General features: G+C 39.2%; 1 protein-coding gene across 1 annotated transcript in view; it reads left to right on the top strand.

Moving 5' to 3' along the window:
- LOC133994224 (protein turtle homolog B-like) overlaps positions 1-13,815 on the top strand; it is a 141,806-nt gene extending 127,991 nt beyond the window's left edge. Inside the window, exons 19-21 of the mRNA XM_062433448.1 lie at positions 5,347-6,981; positions 11,624-11,751; positions 13,601-13,815. Coding sequence (XP_062289432.1) covers positions 5,347-6,981; positions 11,624-11,751; positions 13,601-13,815 — 1,978 coding nt within the window. The remainder of the gene's footprint in view (positions 1-5,346; positions 6,982-11,623; positions 11,752-13,600) is intronic.
- The last annotated feature ends 5,548 nt before the right edge of the window (positions 13,816-19,363 follow it).

Below are 19,363 nucleotides of genomic sequence, written 5' to 3'. Positions count from 1 at the left end.
CCAAAGATGCTAAGTATACACAGTGAATGTAAATGTATAGGTATACACAGAAACATAGCAGCACAATATATGTAGAGTTGATTAAGTATGTATCTGGCACACTGAAATAACATGTATCACTACTAAAAGAGCTACTTTTCATGAGCTACTTGATTCAAATACTGAGGATCCTGCCTCAAAACTATCAAGCTGTTCAGCTTAAATGATAGTTCAACTAGTAGAACGAGACTCCGCCTCTTTTATTGAAGTAAAATAAACTTTCTATCTAAATCTTGAAGGACTTAATTTAAAGAGGAATGGAGTGGTTTTTTGAGATGCATGGCTATGATATAATTATCTCCCCAGTGCTATACTGTATTTACTGACATAAACTCTGCTCATGCTGTATGAGTATTTCTGTTGTTTGAGTTGTATGTCCCAGTGTCCCCGCTCATCCTTTTAAATCACTGTTTCACCTCCAAGTGACCACTATTCCTTTCCCAGCACAGATGCCAGCACAATCACATTTTCTTAACTACCTTTTTGCCTCAACTATGTTGAGCTGCTTGAAAAGTCAACTGTTTATCTGCATTTTAAACTTGTGACAGTTACGTCAGTGCCAACTATTGCTTATGACATGTGTGCGCTTGTGTATTTGATCCAACTGTGTAATCATAGAGTAAGTTTTAAGAACCGATATTTTTCTAACATGGAGTTGTTACTGACTCTTTATTCAGTGGCTATTTAATGAACAATGGCTGTGTTTATAAATTGCCTTAATTTGCTTTTTGTCATGCTATAGTTGGTATGAAGAGCATCATATACTGTGTACCAAGCACATGTTACAGCCTGCATTTGATAGTTTTGGCCACCATTTCTTTTGGTTGTACTTTTACAACACATTACAAGCCTAATTTTTACCCTGGTGTCCAAAGTAATAATTTAAGTTGATGAGTACAATGTTACATAACCAGTAGGGATGATGGTCAAATCTATGGAGATAAAATAAATAAATAATTGAAGGTTTTGATGATTGTTCGATGGTGTATGAACAGTCTTTTTTGGTGGCGAAACAGAAAAAGGCAGCAGGTCAAGTACAGTGGTTGTGATATATGTGCTTCTGTTACATTATATTATCACTGTAGTTTACTGTATGCTACTTGATATTTCAGTATTTTTCTCTGTAGCTAAATAAAAGCAGGTGTGATTTTCTCAGATACTTCACCTGATACTTGATATACAACACAGTCCTTATAAGCACAAGCTCGAGCAGATTGAGGACTGGCTATATGTTTCATTTTCTACCAATAAATAAAGTGATTGTGGCTTCAAAACAAATGGTTTGCATTTCCTCCTTCCTGTTAGAAGACATGTAACAGTAATTAATGGGAATAGAGTTTCATATAGTGTACTTTCAAGTGTCACATTCACAGATACTAGCTATACTACTCTATGTCACTGCCTGAACTTTGAGAAGTCTTTGATAGTGATGAGTCTGGGTCGGATGTTTCAGTTATAATATGGATACCACCCTACAATTTTCAAACTCAAGCTACTGAAAAAGATGGTTGCTGGAATTGGGCCACCTGAAGTAGCTTTCATAATTAGAATGATCTTTGAACTGGTTTGAACAGATTTAGGGATCAATCCAAACTTTAATTGATAATATTCTCACTTTTCTGTAGGTGCCTTGGATCAAAGCCTCTTGGTTCCCATCTGTCAGTTATACCCATCTGCTATACTAGAGCGTTGCATTGCTGTTGATGAGAACTACCTCGACCCTTTTGCTACAGTTTTGCTCAAATCTAGTGAAAATGTAATTTTAATTTAGTTTAAATATATACTGTTTGGCCATGAAGTGATAAGATGAAGAAAAGCTGTTTCTACCATGCTTGACTCCAGACAGTTCTGCATTCAATTTACATCCTAACCATCAAATAGCACATGTGGCACTAACACAGGTTTTCTTCTTTTATAACAAGCTCTGAGTGAGTCTTTTCTTAGGCAGCCAGATGTTGGCATTTTTAGACATTAAAATGAATAAAAGGCAGGTGTCCATGTTATTGTGTAAAGAAAAATATTGTAGGGTTCACTTTAAATTCAAATTTAATTTGAATGTGTTTATATCCATAATGAGTGTAAAGTATGTCATTGCCATCGTTATACACTGTTCAAAAGTTGGGGAAACTATCCAATACTGTGAGCATATTTCAAATTACATGTACTGGAGCCAAAACAATTGAAAATGTGTCACTTTCCAAAAGGTTTACACTTTAGATTTAGAGTGAAAGTTGTACTGAGACAAGCATGCAGCCATTTTTCAGCAGTGACATTCACGAAATGTACTTTCGGTTTCTGTCGAGGTTCTAACAAACAAGTTTCAAGCTATTTTGTTGTTGATTAGTTTTTCTTACTTGTTTGTGAAAGAATTATGTAAGAGATTCACACTGCTCCATTTAGTGTGTGATACCGCCTCCTTGTGTGCACCCTTGTGACTTCTTGACAGAAAAATGGTAGTCTTGTGTCCCCGAACCTCTGCATCTACATTCTTTTAAACTTCACCTTTCATGCTAAGTATGTGTCACGGTTAAGTTACACAGCTAGTGGCATAGCAATGAGGCATAGAAGCACATGATGTGTTCTTTGCTTTGCTCTGCCAGAAGTAACAAAGACACCAAGATCCCTAAATCGCAATCTCAAATTAATACCAAAAGAAATGATAAACCTTTTAATCTGCAGGAGTTTTAAATGATATGTCTTTCTCTTCACATTGATACTTTCTCTGTTACCGTTCCAGATGTGGTACTGGAAAACTTTTTACAATTTTTTAAAGTCCCTTATAAAACAGAGATAGTCCTTGGTTCTCCCCACAAATCTCCAAAGCCATCCACAACAGAGACAAAGCCTGGTCCAAGGCTAGACCCAGTGGTATCCATGAGAACTGGTTAACCTTTAGGTAACAAAGAAACATTTGTTACCTGTGTGTATAGGAAGGCTAAATCAAATAATTGTCAGTCAGCTCTCTCTGCCTGTGATTGTTCCGCTAAATTTTGGAACAGTCAGCATCTCTTAAGAATTCCTCACAGTTATGTCTCCACCCACAAATGAAAAAAGTATCTGATTGTACTTATGATAGATCATCCATGGTTGAGGCTTTTAAGCACCAATTCTTAACCACTGGTTTTTTTTTTTTAGTAATATGTCTGCAGATTCAGCTCTTAGACAAGTACCATATCTATCCAACACAAGAGGTTCCCAATGCCTCGGTTTCTTCTGTCCTCAAATGTTCATTTAGTTTGGTAAGCAGTGCAGATGTTCACAAAGCTCTGCTTGGGTTAAAAACAAGTGCCCCCTTAATCTGTCCACATTTAGCACATGTTTTTAACCAAACCTTTTATAACGGGCATGATTCAAGCTTCGCGGAAAAGCGCCTTACATGCTCCCTCACACATATGTGATGATATCTCTGATCTCAATAACTACCATCCAATATCTAAACTCCCTCTCAAAGTGAAAAAACCTGGAATCATTCAGTTTACAACTGCATACGTTTCTTGATTCACAACAGTATGGTTTTTGCCGGGGTCATAGCACAATAACATGAGTCATTGATAACATTTTTTCCTCCCTGGACATAAAACATTTTCTCTGCCAGACTTTTAACCCTTCAAAAGCATATAGTCTATAGATGTAGATAAAGCCATGCATAGTTCCACTCTTACCGTACAGAGAGAATTCAGACTGTTGTTGCTGATGGTACTCAGTCAAGCCATCTTACCATCACAACTGGGTTGCCACAGGGACATATCCTGGGTCCACTGCTGTTTTATACATAAATAGCATTATTCTTCCTAACCAATACTTCCATTTTTTGCAATTGATACAATTTTGTCCCAGTCTCCTCTCCAGCCCAGGCCCTGACTCATCTTAAGTCTGCCTTTGATGCTTTCCAATTATCATGCCTTAATCACAGACTACTTTTAAATGCAGAAAAGATGAAGTACATGGTATTCTCCACCTCCACCAGTGACTCTGACTACGCTGTCATTAAAACTTTAAATATCATCCATATCACTCTTGCTGATTCATACCAACACTTAGAAGTTTGTTTTAACAGCAGATTATCAGTCAAGATTCATATTCAACATTGACTCAAAAATTAAAAATCAAAGTAAGCTATTGTCATGCTGCACTATCAACACGTCAGCAGTTAAACTCTGTGTATAGTAGTGATTTACACTTTATTAATCTATTTTGTACTCATCATTGTTTTTCTTTAACACAAGGTTGGTTGGACTTCCTTACAGTCAAGAAGTAATACCTATCTCATGTTATCCACCTGTAAGGCTTCCAAACTACCTCTTGTCTCTTCTCTCATTTCAATCTTGTAACTACAGAACCATAGATATCCCTTCAGGTACTTGCTAATGTTGGCAGAACTGGTACAATACACCTTTCAAAATGGAATAAATTGCAAACTGCCCCCAAACCTGAATCTTACTTTCCCCATGGAGAGTTTAAAGCTTTATTATCTGATGTTTATTATGCTTCTTGTAACTGATTTTTATAAATTCCTTGTTTTTTGTGTAATTGTTAATTCTGCCTGCTGCTTGTGTTCTTGTCTTAAGAATGTTTTTTGTTTACAGGTCTCTCACGGAAAAGAGATCTTAATCTCAATGTGACTACCTAATTGAATAAAGACAGAATAAAATAAAATAAACATAGTTTATGCTGGGTCACGGCCAGACATTTGAGGTTTGTGGCACTGTTATCTAGTTAGGCAGATGTTGCAAATCCACTGGCAGTCCACTGTGGATAATATTATATTTATATAGGTTATTTAGGACACATCTTTATTCTTAATTGTGCTAATTGATAATTTGTGGGTAACATACTTGTTAGGATGTTTTTGTTCACTCATGGTTCATAATTACTATATTGTTTTGAAGTAGATATCATAAATGAAGGGCAACCATCATTTATGCTTTTTAAATGTGTTTTTTCAGATATTCCAATAATTATATTATCAATTACATTAGGAAGGGACAATGTGTCTTTATTCTCATAGTCTTTTATACTGACAAGAACACTAATGGATTTGTTTATGTGGTCATTGCATTTAGAAAATTGATTATTGTATTATTCATTTGCAAATGTGTAAATCCATTGTTTCATTCAAAGATTGTGTCAAATAATATAAACATGATCTTGTGTGACTTGTATCGTCATTTGTGGTTTATTGTAGCAGGATTTGTCACCAGCACCGTCAGAGCCGCTTTGCCGTACTGGATTTTTAAATTCCAATTAAGCAGATGCCTGAGCTAGGACTGCACTGAATACTCACATCTTCTATATTCTTCCCTATAGGTCATCTTCAGGAAAGGTGAGCCCAGAGAGCGTTCGTTCAAAGGCATCCCCATCAGAATCATCTGAAGATAGTCATGACCAGCGTGGGAAGAAACCACCCCCAAGTCCAGGGAAGAAGGAAGAATTGTCTTTATACAAGAAGACCAAAAGAGCAATAACAAGCAAGAAGTACAGCATCTCCAAGCATGAAGCTGAAGCAACAACACCCATTGAACTCATCAGCCGAGGCCCAGATGGACGCTTTGTCATAGATCCCAATGATGCAGAAATGTCTGTTAAGCCACGGCGAATTGAGGGCTTCCCCTTTGTGGAAGAATCAGACCTCTATCCTGAATTCCGACAGTCAGATGAAGAGAACGATGATCCCAGACCTCTGCCACCAGTAATGCCCCCCCTTCGGACTCATCAGTTTTCCCCCATCTCCAGTCAGGAATCCTACCTGCAGCCTCCAGCCTACAGCCCTCGTTTCCAGAGGCCCTTCGAAGGTATGACCATCATGGAGAGCAGTCGGCTCCAGGCCACAGGGCAGATCCGAGGCTCTCTCCACCACAGGGCTTTCTATGGCTATCTAGGCCACCCTGGGGATCATGATCCCCCACCTCCTTTTTACATGCCTGATACCAGCCCACTCAGCTCTGTCATGTCCTCCCCTCCATACCTTGCCGAAGGTCCTTTTGGTCACCCTGTGATTCCTGAAGAAATGGGGGAGGGTGATTTTCCACAATATGTCTCTGGCTTTCCCCTTCCTCTGACACTCACCTCTTCCTCTCGTTCCCCGGAGATTTGGCAGGGACTGGATTTCACCTTTGCAGGTCTGGAGGGGCCCCAATTCATTTTTCCGCCACATCACCCTTTGCATCTCCGCCACGACTCCCCCTATCCTCCCCCGCCTCATGTTCTTCCCCTTAGTGCTTTCCAGCCCTCTTCCCTCCCAATGCCCACTTACCCTGCTGTCCTGCCACTGGAGGCCCCAAAGAGCCACTCAAGCAAGTCTCCCAGCAAGGCCAAGCCTCAAGGCTCCCCAGCCAAGCATTTAGCTATGCAAGAGGCACATTTAGCGCAGCTAAGACACAGAAGCCACGGTATGGGTGTGCCGGTTTTGCCTTACACCGATCCAATGGCCCACATTGTCCCTAGCACATTCAGTAGCCTGGACACACGATGGTTTGAAACCCCCCCTCGTTTCAGTCCCAGACAGGCTCGTAGGATGGATCCTGGCATGCATCAGGTGGTTCTCCAGCCCTCTCGACTCTCACCCCTCACCCAAAGCCCCCTTAGTTCTCACGAGGGCTCCCCAGAGATTGTAGTACGTCCCAGGCCGCGTCCCAGCATTATCCAACCTCACATACCCCCACAGATGTCTGAGATTACCCTCCTCCCTCCTTCCACAGCCAGCTTCTCAAGGAGATCTTCCCCCTCCTCCTCACCTGCCCAAGGCCAGGGTAGCAGGAGAGCAAGTCCCAGCTACCGTACCCACATGGCTTTTGCCACCTCTGCAACCAGCTACCCAGCTTCCCAGTCCCCATCACCCCCCATGGAAAGCAGCAACATATTTGGGCAGATGCCATCTCAGAGGAGGACTGAGGAGGGGATCCTTCCATCTGAGCCCTCTCCATCCCAGTTGTCAGCTTCAGGGTAGGTGCATTAGGCATGCAGAGAGGGATACCATTTGAGTCATCTGCCCAAACCCATAATGCTTTAATGTGTCAATTTGCTCTGACATTTTGGTTACTGAAGCGCTGTCTACTATTCATTAATTTTTAAAGTCATCTTTGTGCCAAATACATTTTTAGATTTATAGTTTAGTTTATGCTGTTTATAATTTGGTAACACTTTTTTGTGAAAGATGAAAATGAAAACTGTGATAAAAGGAATACTATTTTGTAATGATTCAGTTAATAAGTTCTGGAAATTTTCAGTTTAGTTTCAGTCCAGTCAATGCTGCTTTTCATGTCAGACATCCAATTAGAGGTACTCATCCACTGAATCTGTGAAGCATTGTTCCAAAATGATCAACTTAAAAAAATAGATTGCATTTCCCAATGAAATGAAGAATAATGATTATGAAGGAAATTATTGGCAAATTGACTACAATATGCATTTGCTTCACAGATTACATTTCAGACCTTTTGGGGCTACAGTCCATCATTGATGAAAAATACTATTGCCAGTGCAAATGTATAATATGTTTGGCTCAAGCCCCCAAAAGCCTGGGAATCGGCAGACATCAATACAGGATCCCTGTTTTTCCATCTGTATCATGCGTTGCCCTGCTTTCACCTAACAGGAGGAATCCCATAATTTTCATCCAATTGATTCCCCAGACAAAACAAACACCCATTGTTATGTCTAGCTCCAAGCGTTTGAAGATGGCTTTATCATGCAGAGGGATGCTTTAAGAGGAGTTCATCTTGGCAGGCCCTGCGGCCCATCCTCGGCCTTAGTAACCTGACTGCATAACCAATTCTCCCCTACCTTCCACCCTTTCAGATCTTTTCCTGACCTACTTCCCCTTCCCTTTCTGTAACCCTCTTCTCCCCAACCCCTTTTAATTGCCCCAAGGACACCCCCAGGTCTGACTACCAAGGGAAGGTTGTTGGGCAAAGTGTGTCACAGGGCCTGTCCGCTTCTCATGTACTGCAATGTCTCCATCATTATGAATTAGGGGCAGTATGGTGGTTCTTGATGGCTCCTGGAGTCTTACCTGCTTTGTTTTTGATTGATCTCAGCTATCTGGGCAGCGTTGTTGTGACCAGGTCCTCTACACCGCAATAGGTAAGGGTTGGATCCATGTCTGAAAGGGGGGGGTTAGCAGGTGGGACTTTTTTGATCACCTCGTCCTTTAAAGGGGAATACAAGACTTTGAGTCTTTGTTTGATTTCAGTCAACCGTGTAGTGCATTTCAGTTCTTTACTTTTTCCTTTTTCTCAAAGTGGCTATGCATTTTGAGTTCTGCAGTCTTCAGTACAGTATGCATTCTGACTGATATGCATATGCCATCTGTTAGCTAATAGATAAGGTCAGAGATGTATCACCAACATGACTTCATGCTTGAGTGGTTTGCTAACTGACCACATTCATGTTCAACTTTCTTATCTGTTTTTAGGAATACCACACCACCGGTAAAACTACCTCAGGTTTACATATAAATTACACAACAGCCTCAAACCAGTTTCAAAATGTATTTGTCACGTGGTTCACTGTTTTCAAATATGAGATCAATAAAGTCACCTATTGCTCTACAATAGAGCCAAAGAACACATCAGTGCGTGGCCAAGAACCAGAATATACTGCAACTGAATGGTTACAAGCTTCAGACATATCAACGCACAAATACATTTAGTCTATAGAACAACACTTTGACATCTTCCAAACATTAAATGATGTAGGTTGATGCTTCATGAATGCTCAGCCCTTTAGAAACTTCTCTATTGATTTATCCTAATGAGGTTCTGCCTTAGCACCCTGAGACAGATCAATGGACTTGACACCCAGTTAGGTAGTAGCAAGCTATAATTGAGTGGGACGACCAGTGTTTGAGTCACTCAGTTCACCATGAATCAATGCAAAGCACACCTCATAAAAACGACTGCCTCAATCCTGCATAATTTCAAGACATCAGGCTCAAGGCCTTCGCCATCGGCTGCACCTCTTGTTGGCTCAAGACGGACACTCCTTTTGCATCTGCTGCAGTTCACAATGTCTGAGTTTGAGCAAGATCCTCTTTAACTTATTACAAACCACTCAAGGATCTCCCAGGCGATGAATCCGTCTTCCTCCTTCACTCTTGGAATGCTACCGCCAGCCTCACCTACAAGCTATATGCCAAGTGGAAGGCCAGGGTCACAGTTTCCCAATTTTTCACTGTGCCAAGAAGGAAAGAAATGCACTGCTGACTGCTTAACGCCTGGCAAATACAAGATTAAGGCCTGACAATCAAACTAATTACCTATGTGCTACATACAGTACAGGTGCACCTTTGGTGAGCCTTTGACGCTCAAGGAGCATGGGCAGTGAGCACTCCTCAATATGCCAATCTTCCTCACTGATGGAGATGCAAGATTTAAAACAAGCGTCCAGTCTTCTCCTCGCTCTCAGTCGGAACCTAGGAGGCATTTGGTGGACCGGCCTCATCTTACAACAAAGAATAAGGCAAATAGTAAAAGGCATTGTCTCACCTGTTTCCTTCCTTTCTCAAAGAACAACCAATAGTGAAGTCCATTGGCCACACACATATTCATAGAACTGGATTTACATGGACTTAACTTTTTCATTATAAAAAGCAAATATGCTTCTCCCAACAGGTGTGATCACCAGTTACTTTTCTCTTGTGTTGTTTTGTAGATCATAGATTATATACCCTTTAGTTATTAGTTAGTTATGTCTATGTTGACTTATGTCATCATTCTCAGATGATCACTTCGTAATAACCCTCTTAGCATTCTCCTCAAGCGTGACACATTCAGCCATTTATATTTTACAGATGCTTATATTGTACGACACCAATTGAAAATATTTTGGACCCCAATCTCCAAGAAATATTTTGTAAGATTGGCGTTATGACGTCACCTTAAGCTGTGTGTCCACTGGGAGCCGTCATTCACAGCTCTTTTTTTGTGCATCAACTGTTCCGTAGAAATACCGTTGCATGTTCCCGGCAGCTTTGAAAGCTTAGCATGTGTTCATTTCTCAGAGGATCACTTTCAAGAAGTTAAAAAATAAACTTTCCTTAAATAAATATTCACCAGATACCTCGCAGGTTTTGAACAGACACAGAGCGGTAGCAGGAACCATGACCGGCACTTCCCGCGAGCGTCTCTTTAGCTCGAGTAACCCAAAACAGATTCCTGGTGGACACATTGCCTTAATATCCTGTATAAAGCATCTGTATAGAGCATGAATCAAACCATCTACTTTTTAAATACATAATTGCACTTGTAAGTTTGGACTGCAGAACAGTTCTCACTGCCATGTGAATCAAGTGTCCCACCAAAAAACAGCTTACGCACTTCTTTTCACCCTAAGGAACAAAGATTTTGCCAAGAGCTTGCAAGAGGGGGGGGGGGCACACACGGGGGTTGAGGACTCCCTTAAGTTTGAGTGAACTGCCCGATGAAGTGCTTTTGAATGTATTCCCCTTTAAAGTCGTGTTCCATGTGCAAACTGCCATGCATGCCATCGCTAAATATTGCTCTTCCGTTTCAAAAAAAGAAACAATTCTATGGATAAATTACTGTTACATTTGTTGTCCTAGTGCTTCGCTTTTCTTTGGCTTATTTTTCATTATGTGACTGTTCCCGAGTAGTCATTTTCCCCTCCCGCCATCTCTCCCCCTGTCAGCATGGTGAAGCCCATTGTAGACAGTATCCATGTCTATGAATACATATTGATGATGCTTTGTTGCTCAGCTGTGATTCTCCCCCCTCTACTAACGTCCTTCGGTTTCTCTCTGCAGCCACGGTGGGAAGATGGCCTCTCTGTAATGCTAATTGTTTTCTGTGCCTTGAGACAACCAAGTGTGTGTTTGTGGCAGAAATCTGTTGGCTGCCAAGTCATGTGGGCCTCCATGGAGGGAGGGAGAGGGAGGTCTGTAGATGTCATCATGAGCAGCTGAGAAATATACACTTCACACCAAAGAAACATTTGCAACTGTTATTTTCAGAGCGGGATAGATTCATTTTTTAAAAGAAACATCCAATCTGCAAAAACATGCCACCAATTGTCTTTATATTTTGTTCAAAGTAGTCCTCATTTATGGAGAATTTTCCTCTGAAACTAACAGTGCAAGTCTTTTTAAATGTTGTATTTCTCGAAAACTTTACTCATTGTCCTAATCTACACCATGAGGTGAACTGACGGTTTCAGCAGCTGTGTATTACTTTGCTTTTCTTTGGATAAAGATTGTTTGGATCAATTTGAGCAAAATATCTTAGATATCCCTGAAGGGCATTGACATTTCAACTTAAACCATCTGGATTTATGAACTTGAATCACTAACATAAACATTCTGTTTACTAAAACCAGACAATGTACAAGGTTATGGTAAGAGTAGAACTTCTCACATTGTTTATCAAACCTTTAAAAATGTCAAACTCTTTAGGTGTCTCACATTGATCCTGTGGCAATGTGCAGCACCTCTTGCTTTAGCACGAGCCGTGCTGTTTTGAGATTGTGTGGGTCTCTGATTTTTGTGGCGCTCCGTAGTGCAGAAACACAGTCCACTGACTATGTTTGGCCTGGAGTTACCCGTCTTTCCCTCTCTCTCTTCTTTATCCAGAAAACGTCGAGGTGCGCCGAGTGCCCTTTCAGGGTCTGAGAGGATTGATGCACTGAGATACCAACGTATTAAAAAGGCCAAGAAGATGATGATGAACAACAATAACTCCAAGACCAGAAAGAAAGCAGGTGTGAATGCTGTTCCTGTCTGCTTTCACACAAGGAAAATTACGTTTTATTTTCTTCTCATTACTGTGTTCCCTCAAAAACCGCTACATATATATTGTAATGTAATATGATGTTATCATTATTATAGATTGATTTAGGCAACAACGTTTTTCCTCTTGTCAACAGACATAAGAGAGGCAAACTCCACTGTTCATTAACAAGATGGGGTCAATGTTCTCTCTTTCCAGTCAGTCATGTACTGTAATCTTTTAGTTTTCACCATAGACTGTATATAAAATGGGCGTAACATCCGTGACGTCACCCATTGGTTTGTGGACGCCACGCCCTAATGCATACCCTGCTTTATGGTCAAATATAAAATCAGGGAGACCAAAATTTAACAAATGAACATCATACTGCTTTGAAGAAGGCTTTAAACTAGCGATTGAGACCATAAACACATTTTGAAAACGTTTACTGAGGTTAGAAATCAAGAGAGAAGTTGGTGAATTCTCCATTGACTTGTATAGAGACGGAAGTCCTTTTGACACCAAAACGGTCGCCCCCTGGTGGCCTTTTGATAGAATGCAGTTTTAAGTTACTTCCGCGTTCGCATCATTTCAGAGGACCGGATCTCCCCGCCTGGTTTTCACTCAATAATGATTATGCATGGAAGAGAAAACCAGAAGGAAACTTTAACTCTATTTAGAATTGTGCTCCCATAAAATTTGAAGACAAATTAAAAACAGACTGGTCAAAATTGAAGCAGCAGAGGCAAAGATCTCCTGACTTTTAGTCCCTAGTAAGATTCAAAGTGTCTAAAACAATGGATACTACATTTCCCATAATGCAACTCTACATGTATCCATCCAAACAAAAGCTCACAAAACATGTAGTGAAATATACAGGGTCTGACAGAGTGAATCTATACATGGGTCCACACAAAAACAACATAGTACACTACATTCACAGATGCATCACATTTTTTTTATAGAAAACTTCTCTTTTTTTAAAAACACAAAATCAAAATATGTCATTTAAACAAACTTTTTTGTTACAGCATTAACTTTCTTACGCTGTTAAATTGAGCAGAAGATAAGAGAAAACATGAGATATGGTGATTATCTCTTCCTGCTTATCCTGCACAGGGTTACAGGGACAAGGCTCTAAAATGTGTTCATGTGTAATGAATCTAATCTAATCTGACACCAAATCTACACAATAATTACCCAAAACAAGATGTAAGCAGCCCACAGCTATAACACCGACAAACAAGCGGGTTCTATAATTATAACATGATCAGTTATGATTGATCTAGGCTACAGTGTCTTTTTAGGCACCAACATATGGAAATGTCTTTTTCATAATAAATCAACTTATTTTAAAACAAGAAACCCTTCCTTGTTCATGAGTTGTGTTAAATTTGCATAAAAATAAAGTTCCAGGATATGACTTTATAAGTATATACATCTTAAAAAGAAATGACACTGGTGTTACTTTCATTTGGTGTCTAGTGATGTCATAACATGAAACAAATATTTAATCCTAACCCTAACCCTAACCTTTTTACCGTAGTTATATCTATCTAGTTATAGCAAAATATGGAGCTTTTGTTATTTATTCATGTATTATTATTAACAGTAGCATCTTTACATCTACTGACAGACTATTCTAACTTATATAAAACACACATTATACTTCAGTCTTTGTCTCCTTACCTCAGTGAAGTAATGCAATGTATCAATGGCAATCCATATTGAGCTTCATGTGGGTAAGTGATGTCAATGGCACCACAATGTAGAAGTACCTGTAAACATCTCCACCATGAGTGCTGGTGGCAGTGACCCACCTTTAATGTCCCCTCCTCTAGGTGTCTCCACCTCTCAGACCCAGCAGGCCTACACCTCTCAGGTACTCCAGCCCGAAGAAGCTCTCTACCTCCGCAAGAAGAAGAAACGGCCCATCCTCCATGACCCATACACTCGCTTTTCTGCTCTGCTGTACCGCCGCTCACCCCAGGAGGACCAGAAGGCTATTTTGGCTAGCATGGACAACATAGACCTAGACCATGCCACCCTCCTCTGAAAGCCCATGAGGACAAGGTCACATACAGTACATGCTACACGCCCACGTTCCAAAAAATAACGCTAACTATATCCCAGTTTGAGAAAAAAAACAACACTATTAAAGTAAAGGTGTTTGCAGTTTGTTATCTTTAAAGGGGAATAGCACTAAATTTCAGCATTGAGATTTGGTATGTTCTGTAGCACAGCCCTGGGTCAGTTCAATCTGCATTAGTGAGCATTCTGCCATGATGACAAGCTAATCTGTGATGCATACAAAATGAACTTCAAAGAATCAGAAATCACATAAAGATAAAACCTTTTTCAGATTTCAGTAAAAAAAAAAAAAAATATAGAAGTATAGCTTTGGTAAATTGGACCAACATCACAGATTGAGGCTTTCCCTCTGAACATGTAACTGATTGGGATGCCTAAAGGTAAAGAAGAGAATATCCTGTATATGCTTAAATCAAGTAGTATTCCCTTTAAAAATATATATAGACTTCTAGCAATTCAAATCAAAGTGAAAGCTGCCAGTTTTCCAAAGTTTTACTCCAGTGCAAAAAGATAAAAAATTAAAAGGAGGCAATATTTGATTACTACCAACTCCCGTTTTTTTCCCATGTTACTTTAAAATCCCAGTTTTTCCTCTTCCAGTATTACCGTGTTAATTTGAAAAAAAAAGCTCCTTCAGGCTTGGGTCATGTTTCTTGTGCTGAGCCAATCCAACCTCTCCCCACCCCTACCTACCCCTCCCCTCCCTCCTCCCCCTTCCCAAAAAAAAAAAAAGCCCCTGCGGGTCTCCGTTTACAGCAGCACCTTCCACCGGATCCTCTCCGCCAGCAACGTCTCTTAAATCTGCCGAGAAACTCGCCTCACAAATATGGCTGTTCTCACTTCCTACCAAGTATACCTCAGAGCACAGGACACGAGACCACACAACCACCAGGATCAGCCAGCAGAACAAACTAGCCTTTTTTTCCCCCCTGCATCTTTTTAGTCATTAAGCTCCGCTCGCATTTCTGACAATGTTCTTGTTATTCATTCATATCCTCTATGTACTTCAGACTTTGAGTTAATTCAGTTAATTGATCTATTCTGCTCTAATGTAAATGATCAGGATTTGGGCTTGTTGTTTTTTTTCTGACAAACAGAAACAACCCTGAACTACTTTACCTGGTCTTCTATTGACTTCCACTATATGTAACTACTTACCAAATAGATGTCATTCAGCAGTGAATCACAGGGTTTTCACCAGGAGCTGATGTTTGAAGCTCCCGCTATCTTACAAACAAACCATTAGGCACAATGAACAATGGTAGACTTATTACAAGCTTTTTTTTCAATCAGATTATACTATAAACGTGAAGAAAATCATTTGATCCGTCATTTAATATGCTCCGATTAACTCCTCATCAGCTCCGTCTTCAAGCTTCAACGGTTTGCACTGGAGCAAAATCTTTCCGTTGGTTTCCGTACATTTGTCGTCCGTTCCTTTACATCTTCTCCACTTCTTCTACTTTAGGTAGCGTAGAGGGCTCCGAATCCTATTCAGTAAAAAAAACCCAACTATAGTCATGCCAAATATAATTCAATTAAAACAAAAAACATCCCTACATAGAGGAGGATAGGATTGTGTGCCATAGTATATGATAGTATTTTTTCTAACATATTACAGCGCATAGAGAACAACGGCTTTGTTTGGCCTTAATGGAGCTTCTGGTTGGTTGCCTGCTTCACTTGAGTGTAATTTTTATTTCTATTTTTTTTTTTTTTTATGTGATTGTGCACACATATGTAGGTACCTGCCTCTTTTGTCCATTTTCTACTCACAGCCTTTGTATTTAGTCTCTTTATGTGCTTTGCCGATTTTAAAAGTAAAAACGCTGAGAGCACAGACTTTCCCTGAGACATTGAAGGCAACACGGCGAGCCAGAAGTTTTTGTTTACACGTTTATTTTAAAAGATTAAAAGTTGATTAAACTTGTCAAACTGATGAAAACAATGTGGACACTAAGGCGCTCCTATGATTTATTTATTGGATGAATAGAGGAAGTGCCATAACATCAGAAACTAAACTATATCACATGTTACACCTGCTGTGGCTGAGTGATATTTTAGAATCAGAGGATGGGTGCATGATGTTACACTTACAAGCTTTTGTTGCTGTTTTTTTTTTGTCACTTTGTCACTCAAAAGGTGCTCATTTTACTTCAGAAGGTGTATTCACTTGCAGTAACATATCTTGGGCTCCTAACACAACATGGAAGCAGTAGTATTGCTCATAGGTATGTGATGTGGTGGCGATGTGCGGTTTATATGTATTTATTTATTTATCGATGTCATTTTTTAATTTTTTTATTGTGATTTTGAGCAAAGACTCCGTCGCAGCTTCAACTCCAACATAGTCTTCTGAAATCAGCCACGTTTAAAGTGACTAAATTTGGTTGCTTGGTGAAGATATTTCCACAATAATCAGCTAATCAGCTAAAAGGGGTTTTAAAATGATTCCTTGACACAAAATCCCTTCTTTCATATTTGACTGAGTGAAAAACAGATGTACATTTTCTCTCATTTCCACCCATGCAGGGAATACTTACCACTAAGTCTCCCAAGAGCATTTTTCTAAAAAAACAAACAAAAAAAACTTGACTCTCGACCATATCCAGCACACTGGAAAAAAGTTAATCAAAGCATCATACAGATGCACTTGAGTTGCTTTAGCAGTTCAAAAAAGTAAGTTTTAGTAAATATGTTAGTGCCTTTATTTATGATGAATTATCCAAGGTTGGTGCATCTATATAAATATATATAATGCACTTCTTTGTGGAAATTACTTTAAACTACAATCTTTAAAATGCAATGTTAACATCTGTGACTAAACTGAAACTACAATCTCTGCTTCCAAAGACAAAAAAAGTCAGAATGAATCATTTCAGTGAGAATGAAGTCCAAAATCCACAAATCCACTATCAGCAAATAGCAAGATTTTATTAATTAGGGCTACTGCCTACTGATATGAATGCTGTGGTATCTGAAGGACTGTGTACACAATAGTTTGGCTAGAAACTAGACAGAAAATAAGGATCTATCATGTGACACCGACATCGCTTTTCCATCTCCTGTAAGGCACATAATGATGTTACGCTGACTGAACACTATTAGTTAGAAGCCATGTCATCATGAGTGCTTTAGCAGCAGAGTCAGCCTAAGGTGCTAAAATAATGCTGCACTGATGCTTATTACAAATGTCACTTGCATTTTCATGACGGTATAATTACTGTAACTTTTTATATATAAAGACATAAGAAAAGGCTGCATTGCTGCCTGTGCTATAAAAGTGGTTCGAAGGCGCTTGTTGGAGTGGTGGTTGGATTCAAAATCACACTGAAAGAGAAATATGGACCTCCTCTTCCATAAAGGCCTTTTACTATAACACACAGTGATATTTGAAAAAAAACAAACAACTGCAGGCACTCTTATGCGTAACACTCTACAAGGAAAGTGTGTAATTGTGCCTCCTTGCTGTTAAATATCATTGTTTGTATGCTGTTTATAGAAGGTGCTTTTTTAAAAAGAGGAGTGCTTTACTTTCCTTTCAGAAGGACGTTTTGGTTTATTGGACGTTTCACTGCAGACCTTCTGATGTTTGTGTTGCTGTGGGTCCTCATTGCAGAGCTGTGTAGAGAATGAATGAAGACACTGGGCCTGCATGATAGAGGGGACAGAATAATTGACTTTGGCTATTATTGCATATAAAGCTGTGTATGAACTGGCAGGGTAACACACTAATGGGGCAGTGTGATTACTATCAATTCACAATGAATTTCCCTGTTAGAATCTTCAGGACGATATTTACATTTATAAGAAATTAGCAAGATAGTGCTTACTTACTGAAGCTGCTGAACGGAAAAAACAACAATCTCCATGATCTTTATTAGGAAAAAAAGTGATTTGGTAGTCTGGGAGAGCATTTTTAATAAACTCTATGGAAGAAATCACCACTTTCTAAGATATACAGTATGGTTTTGGACTGTCATTAATATTGGATCAGTAGGACAGGTGTTTAAAAGTCCTGCAACCTCCTTTAAAGAGTTTGAAATGAAACAAAACTTTATTAACAATAATGATATTTGAAATGTACATACCAACATCCCGATATACACACATACCCATTACCTTGTTTTAGTTGAAAAATTAATTCTACAATGAATTACATATACTACATCTGTGAATTCTTAACTGATGAACTTTGCCAACACACTGAACATATTTGTTCCATGTAAAAAAAAAAAAATCCTGCATTTAAAAGAACAACATACAAATGAGAAAAAGACCTAAAAAATATTCTATATTGAAATTTGTAGATATAAAAGGTCTATAATTAATATTTTAAAATAAGAAATTGCATATTTTATTAAAATTGGTTAATAATATGCATGATGGTACAGAAATTAATATGAAATATATATCCCCATTTTTTAATTTTAATATGGGAATTATTTTTCTGTAGATACAGCTGTGACTGTGCTCACAGCCACGATATATTTTTCAAGTTAAAATTTAGAAGCGACGTCTCCCTCAGAGCACGGCAGAGGTCCAAGTCACCTCCAAAAATGATTGAATAACTGAACCCCCAAGCACTGAAATGTACATGATTGTGTACATAGTGAAGGCTCAGTTATGATTCCTTTCTTTTCTATGTTTTGGCTGAATGTAGAGAGAATGAACACCATAAAAACTTGAGTACACCGACTTATAGAAACACCCTAAAAATTCAAAGTCACAAAGACAGAGCTCTTGGAAGCAGCAACAGGGGTGGTGGTGGGAAATTGTAGCTTTGTGTGACTGTTAAGTCATTTCATCACCAAGGGCTTTAAAGGAGATCGATGTGAAGTGAGGAGTGTTAGACATCTAAAGCGAGGCCGAGGGGGTGAGGTCACATCCACCCCGACAAAGATCTACTGTATACCTTTTAATGTGCCACTGAGAAATGTGTCTATGTACATAGTGTATAGTGAAAGCTATTATTTGCATGGTATAAACGTTTGAATGCTTATGACGAAACCGGTGAATTGCCACTACTATAGAGAGCGAGAACGATGTGGCAACGGTGATGTGTTGAATCCCAAGCTTTGCAGTAATGACCAATGACAAAAATGTTTTTAACAGAAAGATGAAGGGTTAGAGGGTTAGGGTTAGTAGTTGGTAGGGCTGGGTATCCATTAAAAAATGATGACACCAGTACCAATCCAAGTATCTTTAAAGTGATACTGATACTAACTGAGTACTTCATTCTATACTCATCATGTGAATAGAAGCCACCACTCCTCCACATATAAATGATCTGATTATTACACAAATGCATTTTAAAAGTCGTCAAATTATTAATATTTATTAACTGAAGAAGGCTTGTGTTGATTGGCTGTAAGCAAGTCCATTCAAATAGACATATTTTCTAGCTCTGGGTGCAAAAAGGATGGATTGCAGGTATCGTTTGACAGGAGAGGTTTCCATACTACTTGGTATCATTTTATTTCGGTTAATACCTTAAAGGTATTGAGTTCTGA

This window comes from Scomber scombrus, chromosome 14 (assembly GCF_963691925.1).
Source record: "Scomber scombrus chromosome 14, fScoSco1.1, whole genome shotgun sequence".
Lineage (NCBI taxonomy): Eukaryota > Metazoa > Chordata > Actinopteri > Scombriformes > Scombridae > Scomber > Scomber scombrus.
The sequence above is the reverse complement of the archived record's forward strand: the minus strand, read 5'-3'. Positions and strand labels throughout refer to the sequence as shown.